Below are 19,515 nucleotides of genomic sequence, written 5' to 3'. Positions count from 1 at the left end.
TTTATGGGTATAGAATGGTTGTGTTTAGATTTTTAGAAGACTTATAACGAGTAAGTAAGTAAGTATGTTTCTGTGTTCTGTTGTGTTATAATTGCGGTCGTACTGTACCTTGAGTTTGTTCTCTTTGCGGTTGACGATGACAGCGCTGATCTGTTGGTCCATGAAGATGAGGATGGTGACCAGGAGAGCAGGAACGGCACTGGCCACGTACACCCACCACGGGTTCTTACCAAACGGCATCACCAACCAGCCACGGTCTGGACGCGTCGGCTACACAACACGCACGCACGCACGCACACACACACACACACATATTTATTTAACCTTTATTCACCCTGCAAGCTCATCACTAAAGTCAGGACCCTGGGACTGAACAATGCCTATGAAACTGTGTCCTGGACTTCCTGATGGGCCACCCCCAACACATCCACCACACTGACCCTCCACACGGAGGTCCCTCAGGGGTGTGGGCTTAGTCCGCTCCTGTACTCCCTGTTCACCCTCGATGCCACGTCCTGACCTTAGTTCCTTTTTTATGTCTCTGTTTTGGTTTGGTTGGGGCGTGAGTTGGGGTGGGCATTCTATGTTTTTCATTCTTTTTTTGTTCTGTGTGTTGTATTTCTATGTGATGAACACGTACCACGCTGCACCTTGGTCCTCACCTTCTTCACCCCATGACAGCCGTTACAGAAGTACCCACCCCACGACAGCCGTTACAGAACTACCCACCACCAAAGGACCAAGCAGCGTGTAATGGACTCCTGGACATGGGAGGAAATATTGGACGGCAAGGGACCCTGGGCACAGCCGGGAGAGTATCGCCGTCCGAAAGAGGAGCTGGAGGCAGCTAGAGCGGAGCGGCGACACTACAAGGAATTGGCTCGAGGTAACGTGCATGAGAGGCAGCCCCAGAATTTGTTTTTGGGGGGGGCACACCGGGAGTCAGGTAGGAGACCTGAGCCAACTACCCATGCTTACCGTGGCGAGAGAGTGACCGGGCAGGCACCGTGTTATGAGGTGAAGCGCACAGTGTCCCCAGTGCGCACGCATAGCCCGGTGCGCTACATCGCAGCTCCTTGAATCGGCCGGGCTATAGTGGGCATCGAGCCAGGAGGGATGATGCTGGCTCAGCGCATCTGGTCTCCAGTGCGTCTCCCCGGCCCGGGTTATACGGCACCAGCCCTAGCGGGAGACTCCGGTGCCGCCAGAGTCTCCCGCCTGTCCGGCGCCGCTAGAGTCTCAATCCTGTTTGGGACCCGCGGTAAGGGTCCCCAGTTCGGAGTCTGCGGCGAGGGTCGCCACTCCAGAGGCGCCACCTAAGTGGGCCAAGACTAAGGTGGAGTGGGGTCTACGCCCCGCACCAGAGCCGCCACCGCAGTGAAATGCCCATCCAGACCCTCCCCTATAGGTTCAGGTTTTGCGGCTGGAGTCCGCACCTTTGGGGGGGTACTGTCACGTCCTGACCTTAGTTCCTTTTTTATGTCTCTGTTTTGGTTTGGTCAGGGCGTGAGTTGGGGTGGGCATTCTATGTTTTTCATTCTTTGTTTTGTTCTGTGTGTTGTATTTCTATGTGTTTGGCCTGGTATGGTTCCCAATCAGAGGCAGCTGTCAATCGTTGTCTCTGATTGGGAACCATACTTAGGTAGCCTGTTCCCACCTGTGTTTGTGGGTAGTTGTTTTCTGTTTTTGTATTCTGTACCAGACAGAACTGTTTCGGTTTTGTTCATTCTCTTTTGTTGTTTTTTCATTCAGTGTTCAATTCATAAATAAAGATGAACACGTACCACGCTGCACCTTGGTCCTCACCTTCTTCACCCCACGACAGCCGTTACACTCGACTATGTGGCTGCGCATGACTTCAGCACCGTTTGTTGACACGACGGTGGTAGAACTGATCACTGACAACGATGAGGCAGCCTATAGGGACAACAACCTCTCCCTCAATGTCAGCATGACAAAGGATCTGATCGTGGGCTACAGGAAACGGAGGGCTGAGCACGCCCCCATCCAGATTGATGGGGCTGTAGTAGAGCAGGTCGAGAGCTTCAGGATCCTCGGTGTCCACATCACTAAGGAATTAAAATGGGCCGCACACACCCACACAGTTGTGAAGAGGCCATGGCAGCGCCTCTTCCTCCTCAGGAGGCTGAAAATATTTGTCACGGGCCACCAGGTCCTCACAAAGTTGTACAGCTGCATCACTGGGGCTGAGCTCCCTGCCATCTTATTTTGACTTATTATTGTTATTATGTATTCCTCGTGCCGCTATTTATATTTAACATTTATTTATATTTATATTTAACAAAATGTATCTTTATTTTTAATTATTGGAAAAGGACCAGTAAGTAAGCATTTTACTACCAGTCTACACCTGTTGTTTACGAAGCATGTGCCAATTAAAATGGAATTTGATTTGAGTCACAATGAGACACTGTTGTCCTCTTTCACTAAGCCCTGTGTGGTGCTAAAAACATTCACATCAACCATGCAGTTTACACAGTCAAATCAAAACTACATGAGTCACTAAATCTGACAAAAAGACACATGCAACTCACAGACATACACCTACAAACAGAGATTGAATTACAGAATGCATGCATCTGTGAATCACACACACACACATATTGGGTTAATGGTTAGAAATACCTTAAACTCTGTGGGTACGATTAGTTTGGGTGTGTCCAGCCCTACAAGCATATCCAGACCCACAAACGTCATGATTGACATGAAGATGGAGAAATCACTGATCAGCTTCCTCAGCTAGGCCCGCCCACACACAGACAGACAAGAAACAAAAAGGGAAACAGACAGACAAACAGAGGGGTGGTAGAGATGGAGAGACAAAGGTACAAAACAAATACACAACCAGGAGAGAGAGATGAAATAAAACAGAGAAGAAAGTGTCAGTATGTTAATGTCTCAATATTACTCACTTGAAAAGTGAAGTTTTATTCCTAATCATTTCAGGAAGAAGGAAGAGATAAAGAGGGAGAGAAATAGGAAAAACGAGAGAGAGGGAGAGATGGAGCGAGGGATGAGGGGACGAGAGGATCTTGATTTCAGTGGGCACATGCAGTTTGGGTGTCTCCAGCCCTAACAGGTAGTCTATCCGACAGAATACCAGGATTGAGATGATGATCGAGAAATCACCAATCAGGGAGCGGCACTGGAGCACAGACAGGAAGAGGAGGGGCATGGACAGGAGGGGGGGTACGGGAGAGGGGGGAGTTGGCAGCCAAGAAAAGGGAAGGAGTTCAGTTTAAGCTTCCGACCCATTAGACAAAAAACATAAAGGTCCCCCTGTGTCTTCTGTCCACGTGTCCTCTGCCCCCTGTGTCCCTGTTTCCACAAGTCCCATGTCTCCTATGTACCCCTGTGTCCCCTGTGTCCTCTGTGTCCTCTGTCCCCCTGTGTCCTCTGTCCCGTATGTCCCCCATGTCCTCTGTCCCCTGCATCCCATGTCTCATGTTCTATGGCCCTCTGTGTCTCACCATGGTGGGGAAGTACCGGCTGGTCTTGAACTTCTTGAGTGAGACGGTCATGGAGTAGGTCCCGAAGAACAGGATGAAGGACATGAGGGCCAGGTCAGGGACGTACTTACAGGTGTTTCCCAACAGGGTGCCGCCATACTTCACACACTCCTTCTTACTCAGCTGACTCCAGTCCAGACCTGTTATGTTATACTACAGAGAGGGGTGGGGTGGGGGTGGAGAGAATAGAGAGAAAGAGTAGAATAACAAGGGAAGAGAGAATACAGAGTAGTGCGGACATGGAAGCGGACAGACAGCACAGAGCTGCTAGTGTAGAGACCTGCCACTAAGTCCTGTGACTATGGTAAGTCCTACTATGTTAAGTCTATTTGGACCACATGCAGACTGTCCCTGTAGATTGTTAGTTCCCAAGCCACTTACCAAATCAGTCATGTTATCGTCCGCTAGTGGAACTGAAACATTCAAACCCATTGCAGGGGCTGTTAGAGAAAGAGAGACAGGGATAGAGAGACGTCAGGTGCCCCAGCTAGATTACATGATGCCAGTTGCATGGTAACAAGACAGGTTTGTAGCATGCTGTAGCTGTCGAGGTATACTCACTCAGATAGCAGCCAGCGAGAGATAGATAGAGCGGCAGAAACAGAGAGAGAGACAGGCAGAGAGAGAGAAAACAGAGAGAGAGAGAGACATAGAGAGAGACACAGAGGCAGAAACAGAGAGAGAGAGACAGAGAGTGAGAGACATAGACAGAGAGACAGAGAGAGAGAGACCGAGGCAGAAACAGAGAGAAAAAAAAAGAGAGAGAGAGAGAGAGAGAGAGAGAGAGAGAGAGAGAGAGGGAGAGAGAGACAGAGAGGCAGAAACAGACAGCACACACATCAGTTACAGTAGTTAGGAAAGAGAACACAAACAGTAGTTTATACACTTACCAAATTATAGGGCTGTCAAGGATGTGCACTCCTTAAACTGTCCTGCAGATGGCAATAGTGCACTTCATGTGTGAGGTCTAGTTAAGCTCCCAAAAGAGAATGACGAGGGAGAGGAGGATCAGTAGAAGGAGGAGGGTGAGGAAGAAGAGTATAAGGAGGTGGGAGAGGGAGAGGAGGAGAAGGAGGAGAGAGAGGAGGAGAGAGAGGAGGAGAAGGAGGAGAGAGGGGAGGAGGGAGAGGAAGAGCAGTAGAATGAGGAGGGAGAGGAGGGAGAGGAAGAGCAGTAGAAGGATGAGGGAGAGGAGGAAGAGTATAAGGGAAGAGGAGGAGAAGGAGGAGGGAGAGGAGGAAGAGTATAAGGGAAGAGGAGGAGAAGGAGGAGGGAGAGGAAGAGCAGTAGAAGGATGAGGGAGAGGAGGAAGAGTAGAAGGAGGGGGGAGGAGGAGAAGGAGAGGGAGAGGAGGAGAAGGAGGAGAAAGGAGGGGGGAGAGGGAGAGGAAGTACAGTAGAAGGAGGAGGGAGAATAAAAAGGGGAGAAGGAGGAGGGAGAGAGAGTGGAGGATAAGGAGGAGGGAGAGGAGGAGAAAGGCTCACCCTGGTCTGGTGCGATACATTCACACTTGTATGAGGTAACGTAGTCAGGCTTGAAGCCACGGTTGATAGGGTAGTACTTGAAGGATCCCACCTGTAGTTACACGTTACATAGACAGTTAAGACATTGTGTGTGTGTGTGTGTGTGTGTGTGTGTGTGTGTGTGTGTGTGTGTGTGTGTGTAACCCCACCATCTTCTTAATGGCATCAGAGATGAAGATGAAGGAGATGAGGCTGGAGAAGCCCTCCTCAGTGAAGCGTGTGATGTATTTGATGATGTAACTGGCGTCCGTGGCGACCAGGATCAGACACTGCAGACAGGAGTGGAGACCAATCCACAGACGCAGCTCCATATAATCTATAGTGTTAGACCTGGGACACAGATACACACTAACCAGTCAGTATCAGAAGAAAGGAACTAAGTTAAGGAACCTTAAAGGTCCTCAATCATGTCACCATTGCCCTTGATTCTACGCAATAGTGTGCTGCTATTTTTATTGACTTGGCCAAAGCTTTTGATATGGTAGACAATTCTATTCTTGTGGGCCGGCTAAGGAGTATTGGTGTCTCTGAGGGGTCTTTGGGCTGGTTTGTTAACTTAACTCTCAAAGAGTGCAGTGTATAAAGTCAGACAGTCTGCATGCTACTGCATGTCACCAAGGGAGTACCCCAAGGCTCGATCCTAGGCCCCATGCTTCTCAATTTACATCAACAACATAGCTCAGGCAGCAGGAAGCTCTCTCATCCATTTATATGCAGATGATACAGTCTTATACTCAGCTGGCCCCTCCCCAGATTTTGTGTTAAACGCTCTACAACAAAGCTTTCTTAGTGTCCAAAAAGCTTTCTCTGCCCTTAACCCTGTTTAGAACATCTCCAAAACAAAGGTCATGTGGTTTGGTAAGAAGAATGCCCCTCCTCCCAGAGCTGTCATTACTACCTCTGAGGGTTTAGAGCTTGAGGAAGTCACCTCATAAAAGGTGACTACTTGGGAGTATGGCTAGACGATACACTGTCCTTCTCTCAGCACATATCAAAGCTGCAGGCTAAAGTTAAATCTAGACTTGGTTTCCTCTATCGTAATCGCTCCTCTTTCACCTCAGCTGCCAAACTAACCCTGATTCAGATGACCATCCTACCCATGCTAGATTACAGAGACATAATTTATAGAGGGTGCTCTCGAGCGGCTAGATGTTCTTTATCATTCGGCCATCAGTTTTGCCACCAATGCTCCTTATAGGACACATCACTGCACTCTATACTCCTCTGTAAACAAATCCATCTCTGTATACCTGTCGCAAGACCCACTGGTTGATGCTTATTTATAAAACCCGTCTGAGATATCTACTGCAGCCCTCATCCTCCACATACAACACCCATTCTGCCAGTCACATTCTGTTAAAGGTTCCCAAAGCACACACATCCCTGGGTCGCTCCTCTTTTCAGGAAGCTGCAGCCATCGACTGGAACGAGCTGCAACAAACACTCAAACTGGGCAGTTTTATCTCACTCTTCATTCAAAGACTCAATCATGGAAACTCTTACTGACAGTTGTAGCTGCTTTGTGTGATGTACTGTTGTCTCTACCTTCTTGCCCTTTGTGCTGTTGACTGTGCCCAATAATGTTTGCACCATGTTTTGTGCTGCTACCATGTTTTGTTGCTACCATGTTGTTGTTATCTTGTGTTGCTACCATGCTGTGTTGTCATGTGTTGCTGCCTTGCTATGTTGTTATTGTTACGATCAACTAGGAGTGGTGGGTGGAATCAGGCGCAGAGAGCAGAGTTCAGTCTTTCTTTCAAATGTATTCCCCAGCGCAACAAAACAGTCACGCCAACACACAGGGCGTATATAAGTTGCCAGTCCAAACAACAGGACAAAATAGTCCGGAGAATAAATATACGAATAACTCACACCATCAAACACAGAGTAACACAAACAAGCCCGGACAAATACCCAGCGGGCCTAGTGCCCTTAAATACCCTACAAACAAACCCTAATACAAAACAGGTGTACCCAATTACCCAATAACCCAAAACAAACGGAAAGGGAATCGATGGTAGCTAATAGGCCGGTGAGACGACCGCTGAGCACCGCCCGAACAGGAAGAGGCACCATCTTCAGCAAGGTTCGTGACAGTTGTCTTAGGTCTCTCTTGGTTCGTGACAGTTGTCTTAGGTCTCTCTTTATAATAATGCTGTGTTGTCTCTGTTGTTGTGATGTGTGGTTTGTCCTATATGTATACTGTATTTATTTTGTATTTTTTATCCCAGCCCCCGTCCCCGGAGGAGGACCTTTGCCTTTGGTAGGCTGTCATTGTAAATAAGAATTTGTTATTAACTGACTTTCCTAGTTAATAAAGGGTAAATAAAATAAAATAATTAAATAAAAGTGCATGAAACAAGTATCCGACAGATAGTGTGTGTGTGTGTGTGTGTGTGTGTGTGTGTGTGTGTGTGTGTGTGTGTGTGTGTGTGTGTGTGTGTGTGTGTGTGTGTGTGTGTGTGTGTGTGTGTGTGTGCGTACGTATGGCTCACTTGCAGAACTCGTAGAGCAGTTTCTCAAAGATGAGGATGGGTCCAGTGGAACTGAGGATGATGAGAGGTTGACCTCCTAACAGACAGAACACTGTACCTGCTAACGCTGTACCTAGGAAACTCTCCATCACACCCTGGCACAGAGAGCAAGAGTGGGGGGGGGGGGGGGGGATTGAGGGAGAAAGGGGGAAGGGGAGAGAGAGAGTAGGAGATAAGACAAGTGTGTGTGTGTGTGTGTGTGTGTGTGTGTGTGTGTGTGTGTGTGTGTGTGTGTGTGTGTGTGTGTGTGTGTGTGTGTGTGTGTGTGTGTGTGTGTGTGTGTGTGTATACAGTGGGGCAAAAAATACATACTCACACACACACACACCTATATATACTCACACACACACACACACACATACATACAGTGGGGCAAAAAGGTATTTAGTCAGCCACCAATTGTGCAAGTCCTCCCACTTAAAAATATGAGAGAGGCCTGTAATTTTCATCATAGGTACACTTCAACTATGACAGACAAAATTAGAAAAAAAATCCAGAAAATCACATTGTAGGATTTTTTATGAATTTAATTGCAAATTATGGTGGAAAATAAGTATTTGGTCACCTACAAACAAGCAAGATTTCTGGCTCTCACAGACCTGTAACTTCTTCTTTGAGAGGCTCCTCTGTCCTCCACTTGTTACCTGTATCAATGGCACCTGTTTGAACTTGTTATCAGTATAAAAGACACCTGTCCACAACCTCAAACAGTCACACTCCAAACTCCACTATGGCCAAGACCAAAGGGCTGTCAAAGGTCACCAGAAACAAAATTGTAGACCTGTACCAGGCTGGGAAGACTAAATCTGCAATAGGTAAGCAGCTTGGTTTTAAGAAATCAACTGTGGGAGCAATTATTAGGAAATGGAAGACATACAAGACCACTGATGATCTCCCTCGATCTGGGGCTCCACGCAAGATCTCACCCCGTGGGGTCAAAATGATCACAAGAACGATGAGCAAAAATCCCAGAACCACACGGGGGGTCCTATTGAATGACCTGCAGAGAGCTGGGACCAAAGTAACAAAGCCTACCATCAGTAACACACTATGCCGACAGGGACTCAAATCCTGCAGTGCCAGACGTGTCCCCCTGCTTAAGCCAGTACATGTCCAGGCCCGTCTGAAGTTTGCTAGAGAGCATTTGGATGATCCAGAAGAAGATTGGGAGAATGTCATATGGTCAGATGAAACCAAAATAGAACTTTTTGGTAAAAACTCAACTCGTCGTGTTTGGAGGACAAAGAATGCAGAGTTGCATCCAAAGAACACCATACCTACTGTGAAGCATGGGGGTGGAAACATCATGCTTTGGGGCTGTTTTTCTGCAAAGGGACCAGGACGACTGATTCGTGTAAAGGAAAGAATGAATGGGGCCATGTATCGTGAGATTTTGAGTGAAAACCTCCTTACATCAGCAAGGGCATTGAAGATGAAACGTGGCTGGGTCTTTCAGCATGACAATGATCCCAAACACACCGCCCGGGCAGCGAAGGAGTGGCTTCGTAAGAAGCATTTCAAGGTCCCGGAGTGGCCTAGCCAGTCTCCAGATCTCAACCCCATAGAAAATCTTTGGAGGGAGTTGAAAGTCCGTGTTGCCCAGCAACAGCCCCAAAACATCACTGCTCTAGAGGAGATATGCATGGAGGAATGGGCCAAAATACCAGCAACAGTGTGTGAAAACCTTGTGAAGACTTACAGAAAACGTTTGACCTATGTCATTGCCAACAAAGGGTATATAACAAAGTATTGAGATAAACTTTTGTTATTGACCAAATACTTATTTTCCACCATAATTTGCAAATAAATTAATAAAAAATCCTACAATGTGATTTTCTGGATTCTTTCCCCCTCATTTTGTCTGTCATAGTTGAAGTGTACCTATGATGAAAATTACAGGCCTCTCTCATCTTTTTAAGTGGGAGAACTTGCACAATTGGTGGCTGACTAAATACTTTTTTGCCCCACTGTGTGTGTGTGTGTGTGTGTGTGTGTGTGTGTGTGTGTGTGTGTGTGTGTGTGTGTGTGTGTGTGTGTGTGTGTGTGTGTGTGTGTGTACCTGGTAGTTGTCTGTGGCATCTCCCAGCAGGCCTCCAAAGGTGATGGCGTTAGTGATGCAGCCCAGGTAGATGAACAGCACAGCAGAGATGGACTGGATGTGGAATCCCTGGGAGAAATCACTAAGGATCCACGGAACCTTCCTCTTAATGTCCAGCCACAGGCCTCCACAGAACCTGGGGAACGCACACAGAGGTGACTCCATCCACTCTTATTGACTCTGAAAGCAGCCTGAAAGCAGGCTGGAGTCAGGGTTGGAGTCCCCTTGAGGGATAGCATAATGAAGGATAAATAAGTTGTATGAAAGGTAGGTTCAGCAAAATGCCGTTGCCACAAGCAGCACCGCTGTTGTTATAACAGCAATGGTATAAGTGGATGCACGTGGCATTTTGGCAACTTAAAATATAAAAACTTTATATCGGAGTTGTGCCTGTTCACACGTGTATCTGCCCTCTCATTGGCTAGAATGGCCCCTCCTGATCTCGTCTCCTCTTGTCTGCCTTCCATCTTTGTGTACATGTATTTCCATTGTTAGAGCGGTCACTCAACCATCTTGTCAATATAATTGATAAACTTCCTAAATGTAATTTTGTTTTTGTCGGGGGCAGTAAGCTCAGCACGTAGTCTGCAAATAGGCAGAGGCGGCACTGATCTACGTCATATCGCTGACTCTACTTTTACATTGAACTGAGTCAAAATCCACAAAATCAGGAGTAATGCACCACAAAGCCCCTCTCCAATCGCTCCCAGTTCTCCAATCGCTCCCAGTTCTCCCATCGCTCCCAGTTCTCTCCGTTCTCCCAGTTCTCCCAGTTCTCCCATCGCTCCCAGTTCTCCCATCGCTCCCAGTTCTCTCCGTTCTCCCAGTTCTCCCAGTTCTCCCATCGCTCCCAGTTCTCCCGTCGCTCCCAGTTCTCTCCGTTCTCCCAGTTCTCCCATCGCTCCCAGTTCTCCCATCGCTCCCAGTTCTCTCCGTTCTCCCAGTTCTCCCAGTTCTCCCATCGCTTCCAGTTCTCCCATCGCTCCCAGTTCTCAAATCGCTCGCCAGTTCTCAAATCGCTCCCAGTTCTCAAATCGCTCCCAGTTCTCCAATCGCTCCCAGTTCTCCAATCGCTCCCAGTTCTCAAATCGCTCCCAGTTCTCCAATCGCTCCCAGTTCTCCAATCGCTCCCAGTTCTCAAATCGCTCCCAGTTCTCCAATCGCTCCCAGTTCTCCAATCGCTCCCAGTTCTCCAATCGCTCCCAGTTCTCCCATCGCTCCCAGTTCTCTCCGTTCTCCCAGTTCTCCCAGTTCTCCCATCGCTCCCAGTTCTCCCGTCGCTCCCAGTTCTCCCAGTTCTGCCAACGCTGCCAGTTCTCCCAGTTCTCCCATCGCTCCCAGTTCTCCCATCATTACCAGTTCTCTCAGTTCTTCCAGTTCTCCCAGTTCTCTCAGTTCTCCCAGTTCTCCCAGTTCTCCCATCGCTCCCAGTTCTCCCATCGCTCCCAGGTCTCCCATCGCTCCCAGTTCTCCCAGTTCTCCCATCGCTCCCAGTTCACCCAGTTCTCCCATCACTCCCAGTTCTCTCAGTTCTCCCATCGCTCCCATCGCTCCCAGTTCTCCCATCGCTGACAGTTCTCCCATCGCTGACAGTTCTCCCAGTTCTCCCATCGCTCCCGGTTCTCCCAGTTCTCTCCGTTTTCCCAGTTCTCCCATCGCTCCGAGTTCTCCCAGTTCTCTCAGTTCTCCCAGTTCTCCAAATTCTCTCAGTTCTCCCATCGCTCCCTGTTCTCCCAGGTCTCTCAGTTCTCCCAGTTCTCTCAGTTCTTCCAGCTCTCCCAGTTCTCCCATCACTCCCAGTTCTCCCAGTTCTCCCATCGCTCCCAGTTCTCTCCGTTCTCCCAGTTCTCCCAGTTCTCTCCGTTCTCCCAGTTCTCCCAGTTCTCCCAGTTCTCCCATCGCTCCCAGTTCTCCCAGTTCTCCCATCGCTCCCAGTTCTCTCCGTTCTCCCAGTTCTCCCATCGCTCCCAGTTCTCCCATCGCTCCCAGTTCTCCCAACGCTGCCAGTTCTCCCAGTTCTCCCATCGCTCCCAGTTCTCCCATCGCTCCCAGTTCTCCCATCGCTGACAGTTCTCCCATCGCTGACAGTTCTCCCAGTTCTCCCAGCTCTCCCAGTTCTCCCATCGCTCCCGGTTCTCCCAGTTCTCTCCGTTCTCCCAGTTCTCCCATCGCTCCAGGTTCTCCCAGTTCTCTCCGTTCTCCCAGTTCTCCCATCGCTCCGAGTTCTCCCAGTTCTCTCAGTTCTCCCAGTTCTCCCAACGCTGCCAGTTCTCCCAGTTCTCCCAGTTCTCCCATCGCTCCCAGTTCTCCCAGTTCTCCCATCGTTCCCAGTTCTCTCAGTTCTTCCAGTTCTCCCAGTTCTCTCAGTTCTCCCAGTCCTCCCATCGCTCCCAGTTCTCCCAGTTCTCTCCGTTCTCCCAGTTCTCCCATCGCTCCCAGTTCTCCCATCGTTGCCAGTTCTCCCATCGCTGCCAGTTCTCCCAGTTCTCTCAGTTCTCCCAGTTCTCCCAGTTCTTCCAGTTCTCCCAGTTCTTCCAGTTCTCCCAGTTCTTCCAGTTCTCCCAGGTCTTCCAGTTCTCCCAGTTCTCTCAGTTCTCCCAGTTCTCCCATCGCTCCGAGTTCTCCCAGTTCTCTCAGTTCTCCCAGTTCTCTCAGTTCTCCCATCGCTCCCTGTTCTCCCAGGCCTCCCAGTTCTCCCAGTTCTTCCAGTTCTCCCAGTTCTCTCAGTTCTCCCAGTTCTCCCAGTTCTCCCATCGCTCCCAGTTCTCTCAGTTCTCCCATCACTCCCATCACTCCCAGTTCTCCCAGTTCTCCCATTGCTCCCAGTTCTCCCAGTTCTCCCGTCTCTCCCAGTTCTCCCATTGCTCCCAGTTCACCCAGTTCTCCCAGTTCACCCAGTTCTCCCATCGCTCCCAGTTCTCCCAGTTCTCTCAGTTCTCCCAGTTCTCCCAGGTCTCCCATCGCTCCCAGGTCTCCCATCGCTCCCAGGTCTCCCATTGCTCCCAGTTCTCCCATCACTCCCAGTTCTCCCAGTTCTCCCAGTTCTCCCATCGCTCCCAGTTCTCCCATCGCTCCCAGTTCTCCCAGTTCTCCCAACGCTGCCAGTTCTCCCAGTTCTCCCAGTTCTCCCATCGCTCCCAGTTCTCCCATCGCTGACAGTTCTCCCATCGCTGACAGTTCTCCCAGTTCTCCCAGTTCTCCCAGTTCTCCCATCGCTCCCGGTTCTCCCAGTTCTCTCCGTTCTCCCAGTTCTCCCATCGCTCCCGGTTCTCCCAGTGCTCTCCGTTCTCCCATCGCTCCGAGTTCTCCCAGTTCTCTCAGTTCTCCCAGTTCTCCAAGTTCTCTCAGTTCTCCCATCGCTCCCTGTTCTCCCAGGTCTCTCAGTTCTCCCAGTTCTCCCAGTTCTCCCAGTTCTCTCAGTTCTTCCAGCTCTCCCAGTTCTCCCAGTTCTTCCAGCTCTCCCAGTTCTCCCATCGCTCCCAGTTCTCTCAGTTCTCCCAGTTCTCTCAGTTCTCCCAGTTCTCCCATCACTGCCAGTTCTCCCATTACTCCCAGTTCTCCCAGTTCTCCCATTGCTCCCAGTTCACCCAGTTCTCCCATCGCTCCCAGTTCTCTCAGTTCTTCCAGTTCTCCCAGTTCTCTCAGTTCTCCCATCGCTCACAGTTCTCCCATTGCTCCCAGTTCACCCAGTTCTCCCATCGCTCCCAGTTCTCTCAGTTCATCCAGTTCTCCCAGTTCTCTCAGTTCTCCCATCGCTCCCAGTTCTCCCATTGCTCCCAGTTCTCCCATCGCTCCCAGTTCTCCCAGTTCTCCCAGTTCTCTCAGTTCTCCCAGTTCTCCCAGTTCACCCAGTTCTCCCATCGCTCCCAGTTCTCCCATCGCTCCCAGTTCTCCCAGTTCTCCCAGTTCTCTCTGTTCTCCCAGTTCTCCCAGGTCTCCCATCGTTCCCAAGTCTCCCATTGCTCCCAGGTCTCCCATTGCTCCCAGTTCTCCCATCACTCCCAGTTCTCCCAGTTCTTCCATTTCTCCCAGTTCTCTCAGTTCTCCCAGTTCTCCCAGTTCTCCCATCGCTCCCAGTTCTCTCAGTTCTCCCAGTTCTCCCATCACTCCCAGTTCTCCCAGTTCTCCCAGTTCTCCCATTGCTCCCAGTTCTCCCAGTTCTCCCATCTCTCCCAGTTCTCCCATTGCTCCCAGTTCACCCAGTTCTCCCAGTTCACCCAGTTCTCCCATCGCTCCCAGTTCTCCCAGTTCTCCCAGTTCTCTCAGTTCTCCCAGTTCTCCCAGGTCTCCCATCGCTCCCATGACTCCCATCGCTCCCAGGTCTCCCATCGCTCCCAGTTCTCTCCGTTCTCCCAGTTCTCCCAGTTCTCCCATCGCTCCCAGTTCTCCCATCGCTCCCAGTTCTCCCAGTTCTCCCAATGCTGCCAGTTCTCCCAGTTCTCCCAGTTCTCCCATCACTCCCAGTTCTCCCAGTTCTCCCATCGCTCCCAGTTCTCTCCATTCTCCCAGTTCTCCCAGTTCTCCCAGTTCTCCCATCGCTCCCAGTTCTCCCATCGCTCCCAGTTCTCCCAGTTCTCCCAACGCTGCCAGTTCTCCCAGTTCTCCCAGTTCTCCCATCGCTCCCAGTTCTCCCATCGCTGACAGTTCTCCCATCGCTGACAGTTCTCCCAGTTCTCCCATCGCTCCCGGTTCTCCCAGTTCTCTCCGTTCTCCCAGTTCTCCCATCGCTCCCGGTTCTCCCAGTTCTCTCCGTTCTCCCAGTTCTCCCATCGCTCTGAGTTCTCCCAGTTCTCTCAGTTCTCCCAGTTCTCCAAGTTCTCTCAGTTCTCCCATCGCTCCCTGTTCTCCCAGGTCTCTCAGTTCTCCCAGTTCTCCCAGTTCTCTCAGTTCTTCCAGCTCTCTCAGTTCTCCCATCGCTCCCAGTTCTCCCAGTTCTCTCCGTTCTCACAGTTCTCCCATCGCTCCCAGTTCTCCCAGTTCTCGCAGTTCTCTCAGTTCTCTCAGTTCTCACAGTTCTCTCAGTTCTCCCAGTTCTCCCATCACTCCCAGTTCTCCCAGTTCTCCCATTGCTCCCAGTTCACCCAGTTCTCCCACCGCTCCCATTTCTCTCAGTTCTTCCAGTTCTCCCAGTTCTCTCAGTTCTCCCATCGCTCACAGTTCTCCCATTGCTCCCAGTTCACCCAGTTCTCCCATCGCTCCCAGTTCTCTCAGTTCATCCAGTTCTCCCAGTTCTCTCAGTTCTCCCATCGCTCCCAGTTCTCCCATTGCTCCCAGTTCTCCCATCGCTCCCAGTTCTCCCAGTTCTCTCAGTTCTCCCAGTTCTCCCAGTTCACCCAGTTCTCCCATCGCTCCCAGTTCTCCCATCGCTCCCAGTTCTCCCAGTTCTCCCAGTTCTCTCAGTTCTCCCAGTTCTCCCAGGTCTCCCATCGCTCCCAGGTCTCCCATTGCTCCCAGTTCTCCCATCACTCCCAGTTCTCCCAGTTCTTCCAGTTCTCCCAGTTCTCTCAGTTCTCCCAGTTCTCCCAGTTCTCCCATCGCTCCCAGTTCTCTCAGTTCTCCCAGTTCTCCCATCACTCCCAGTTCTCCCAGTTCTCCCAGTTCTCCCATTGCTCCCAGTTCTCCCAGTTCTCCCATCTCTCCCAGTTCTCCCATTGCTTCCAGTTCACCCAGTTCTCCCAGTTCACCCAGTTCTCCCATCGCTCCCAGTTCTCCCAGTTCTCTCAGTTCTCCCAGTTCTCCCAGGTCTCCCATTTCTCCCAGGTCTCCCATCGCTCCCAGGTCTCCCATCGCTCCCAGTTCTCTCCGTTCTCCCAGTTCTCCCAGTTCTCCCAGTTCTCCCATCGCTCCCAGTTCTCCCATCGTTCCCAGTTCTCCCAGTTCTCCCAACGCTGCCAGATCTCCCAGTTCTCCGAGTTCTCCCAGTTCTCCCATCGCTCCCAGTTCTCCCATCACTGACAGTTCTCCCATCGCTGACAGTTCTCTCAGTTCTCCCAGTTCTCCAAGTTCTCTCAGTTCTCCCATCGCTCCCTGTTCTCTCAGTTCTCCCAGTTCTCCAAGTTCTCTCAGTTCTCCCATCGCTCCGTGTTCTCTCAGTTCTCCCAGTTCTCCCAGTTCTCTCAGTTCTTCCAGCTCTCCCAGTTCTCCCATCGCTCCCAGTTCTCCCAGTTCTCTCCGTTCTCCCAGTTCTCCCATCGCCCCCAGTTCTCCCAGTTCTCGCAGTTCTCTCAGTTCTCTCAGTTCTCCCAGTTCTCTCAGTTCTCCCAGTTCTCCCATCACTCACAGTTCTCCCATCACTCCCAGTTCTCCCAGTTCTCCCATTGCTCCCAGTTCACCCAGTTCTCCCATCGCTCCCAGTTCTCTCAGTTCTTCCAGTTCTCCCAGTTCTCTCAGTTCCCCCAACGCTCACAGTTCTCCCATTGCTCCCAGTTCACCCAGTTCTCCCATCGCTCCCAGTTCTCTCAGTTCATCCAGTTCTCCCAGTTCTCTCAGTTCTCCCATCGCTCCCAGTTCTCCCATTGCTCCCAGTTCACCCAGTTCTCCCATCGCTCCCAGTTCTCCCAGTTCTCCCAGTTCTCTCAGTTCTCCCAGTTCTCCCAGGTCTCCCATCGCTCCCAGGTCTCCCATTGCTCCCAGGTCTCCCAGGTCTCCCATCACTCCCAGTTCTCCCAGTTCTTCCAGTTCTCCCACTTCTCTCAGTTCTCCCAGTTCTCCCATCGCTCCCAGTTCTCTCAGTTCTCCCAGTTCTCCCATCACTCCCAGTTCTCCCAGTTCTCCCAGTTCTCCCATTGCTCCCAGTTCACCCAGTTCTCCCAGTTCACCCAGTTCTCCCATCGCTCCCAGTTCTCCCAGTACTCCCAGTTCTCTCAGTTCTCCCAGTTCTCCCAGGTCTCCCATCGCTCCCAGGTCTCCCATCGCTCCCAGTTCTCTCCGTTCTCCCAGTTCTCCCAGTTCTCCCATCGCTCCCAGTTCTCCCATCGCTCCCAGTTCTCCCAGTTCTCCCAACGCTGCCAGTTCTCCCAGTTCTCCGAGTTCTCCCAGTTCTCCCATCGCTGACAGTTCTCCCATCGCTGACAGTTCTCCCAGTTCTCCCAGTTCTCCCAGTTCTCCCATCGCTCCCGGTTCTCCCAGTTCTCCCATCGCTCCCAGTTCTCTCCGTTCTCCCAGTTCTCCCATCGCTCCGAGTTCTCCCAGTTCTCTCAGTTCTCCCAGTTCTCCAAGTTCTCTGTTCTCCCATCGCTCCCTGTTCTCCCAGGTCTCTCAGTTCCCCCAGTTCTCCCAGTTCTCTCAGTTCTTCCAGCTCTCCCAGTTCTCCCATCGCTCCCAGTTCTCCCAGTTCTCTCCGTTCTCCCAGTTCTCCCATCGCTCCCAGTTCTCCCAGTTCTCCCAGTTCTCTCAGTTCTCTCAGTTCTCCCAGTTCTCTCAGTTCTACCAGTTCTCCCATCACTCCCAGTTCTCCCATCACTCCCAGTTCTCCCAGTTCTCCCATTGCTCCCAGTTCACCCAGTTCTCCCATCGCTCCCAGTTCTCTCAGTTCTTCCAGTTCTCCCAGTTCTCTCAGTTCTCCCATCGCTCACAGTTCTCCCATTGCTCCCAGTTCACCCAGTTCTCCCATCGCTCCCAGTTCTCTCAGTTCATCCAGTTCTCCCAGTTCTCTCAGTTCTCCCATCGCTCCCAGTTCTCCCATTGCTCCCAGTTCACCCAGTTCTCCCATCGCTCCCAGTTCTCCCAGTTCTCCCAGTTCTCTCAGTTCTCCCAGTTCTCCCAGGTCTCCCATCGCTCCCAGGACTCCCATCGCTCCCAGGTCTCCCATCGCTCCCAGTTCTCTCCGTTCTCCCAGTTCTCCCAGTTCTCCCAGTTCTCCCATCGCTCCCAGTTCTCCCATCGCTCCCAGTTCTCCCAGTTCTCCCAACGCTGCCAGTTCTCCGAGTTCTCCCAGTTCTCCCATCGCTCCCAGTTCTCCCATCGCTGACAGTTCTCCCATCGCTGACAGTTCTCCCAGTTCTCCCAGTTCTCCCATCACTCCCAGTTCTCCCAGTTCTCCCATCGCTCCCAGTTCTCCCAGTTCTCCCAGTTCTCCCATCGCTCCCAGTTCTCCCATCGCTCCCAGTTCTCCCAGTTCTCCCAACGCTGCCAGTTCTCCCAGTTCTCCCAGTTCTCCCATCGCTCCCAGTTCTCCCATCGCTGACAGTTCTCCCATCGCTGACAGTTCTCCCAGTTCTCCCATCGCTCCCGGTTCTCCCAGTTCTCTCCGTTCTCCCAGTTCTGCCATCGCTCCCGGTTCTCCCAGTTCTCTCCGTTCTCCCAGTTCTCCCATCGCTCCGAGTTCTCCCAGTTCTCTCAGTTCTCCCAGTTCTCCAAGTTCTCTCAGTTCTCCCATCGCTCCCAGTTCTCCCAGTTCTCTCAGTTCTTCCAGCTCTCCCAGTCCTCCCATCGCTCCCAGTTCTCCCAGTTCTCTCCGTTCTCATAGTTCTCCCATCGCTCCCAGTTCTCCCAGTTCTCACAGTTCTCTCAGTTCTCTCAGTTCTCACAGTTCTCTCAGTTCTCCCATCGCTCACAGTTCTCCCATTGCTCCCAGTTCACCCAGTTCTCCCATCGCTCCCAGTTCTCTCAGTTCATCCAGTTCTCCCAGTTCTCTCAGTTCTCCCATCGCTCCCAGTTCTCCCATTGCTCCCAGTTCTCCCATCGCTCCCAGTTCTCCCAGTTCTCCCAGTTCTCTCAGTTCTCCCAGTTCTCCCAGTTCACCCAGTTCTCCCATCGCTCCCAGTTCTCCCATCGCTCCCAGTTCTCCCAGTTCTCCCAGTTCTCTCAGTTCTCCCAGTTCTCCCAGGTCTCCCGTCGCTCCCAGGTCTCCCATTGCTCCCAGGTCTCCCATTGCTCCCAGTTCTCCCATCACTCCCAGTTCTCCCAGTTCTTCCAGTTCTCTCAGTTCTCCCAGTTCTCCCAGTTCTCCCATCGCTGACAGTTCTACCAGTTCTCCCAGTTCTCCCATCGCTCCCAGTTCTCTCAGTTCTTCCAGCTCTCCCAGTTCTCCCATCGCTCCCAGTTCTCCCAGTTCTCTCCGTTCTCCCAGTTCTCCCATCGCTCCCAGTTCCCACAGTTCTCGCAGTTCTCTCAGTTCTCTCAGTTCTCCCAGTTCTCTCAGTTCTCCCAGTTCTCCCATCACTCACAGTTCTCCCATCACTCCCAGTTCTCCCAGTTCTCCCATTGCTCCCAGTTCACCTAGTTCTCCCATCACTCCCAGTTCTCCCAGTTCTTCCAGTTCTCTCAGTTCTCCCAGTTCTCCCAGTTCTCCCATCGCTCCCAGTTCTCTCAGTTCTCCCAGTTCTCCCATCACTCCCAGTTCTCCCAGTTCTCCCAGTTCTCCCATTGCTCCCAGTTCTCCCAGTTCTCCCATCTCTCCCAGTTCTCCCATTGCTCCCAGTTCACCCAGTTCTCCCAGTTCACCCAGTTCTCCCATCGCTCCCAGTTCTCCCAGTTCTCTCAGTTCTCCCAGTTCTCCCAGGTCTCCCATCTCTCCCAGGTCTCCAATCGCTCCCAGGTCTCCCAGTTCTCCCAGTTCTCCCAGTTCTCCCATCGCTCCCAGTTCTCCCATCGCTCCCAGTTCTCCCAGTTCTCCCAACGCTGCCAGATCTCCCAGTTCTCCGAGTTCTCCCAGTTCTCCCATCGCTCCCAGTTCTCCCATCACTCCCAGTTCTCCCAGTTCTCCCAACGCTGCCAGATCTCCCAGTTCTCCAAGTTCTCTCAGTTCTCCCATCGCTGACAGTTCTCCCAGTTCTCCCAGTTCTCCCATCGCTCCCAGTTCTCTCAGTTCATCCAGTTCTCCCAGTTCT

General features: G+C 51.5%; 1 protein-coding gene across 2 annotated transcripts in view; it reads right to left on the bottom strand.

Annotated features, from left to right (window-relative positions):
* The window catches only part of LOC115126541 (electrogenic sodium bicarbonate cotransporter 4-like), a 112,211-nt gene that overhangs the window by 12,518 nt on the left and 80,178 nt on the right, over positions 1–19,515 (bottom strand). For both annotated transcript variants that reach the window (XM_065017378.1, XM_065017379.1), the window contains exons 13-20: positions 9,647–9,821; positions 7,549–7,682; positions 5,203–5,383; positions 5,015–5,105; positions 3,912–3,943; positions 3,492–3,683; positions 2,647–2,760; positions 109–270 (exon numbers count right to left, since the gene is read on the bottom strand). In XM_065017378.1, coding sequence (XP_064873450.1) covers positions 109–270; positions 2,647–2,760; positions 3,492–3,683; positions 3,912–3,943; positions 5,015–5,105; positions 5,203–5,383; positions 7,549–7,682; positions 9,647–9,821 — 1,081 coding nt within the window. The remainder of the gene's footprint in view (positions 1–108; positions 271–2,646; positions 2,761–3,491; positions 3,684–3,911; positions 3,944–5,014; positions 5,106–5,202; positions 5,384–7,548; positions 7,683–9,646; positions 9,822–19,515) is intronic.

The sequence above is a fragment of the Oncorhynchus nerka genome, linkage group LG4 (assembly GCF_034236695.1).
Source record: "Oncorhynchus nerka isolate Pitt River linkage group LG4, Oner_Uvic_2.0, whole genome shotgun sequence".
In the NCBI taxonomy this organism is placed as follows: domain Eukaryota; kingdom Metazoa; phylum Chordata; class Actinopteri; order Salmoniformes; family Salmonidae; genus Oncorhynchus; species Oncorhynchus nerka.
The sequence above is the reverse complement of the archived record's forward strand: the minus strand, read 5'-3'. Positions and strand labels throughout refer to the sequence as shown.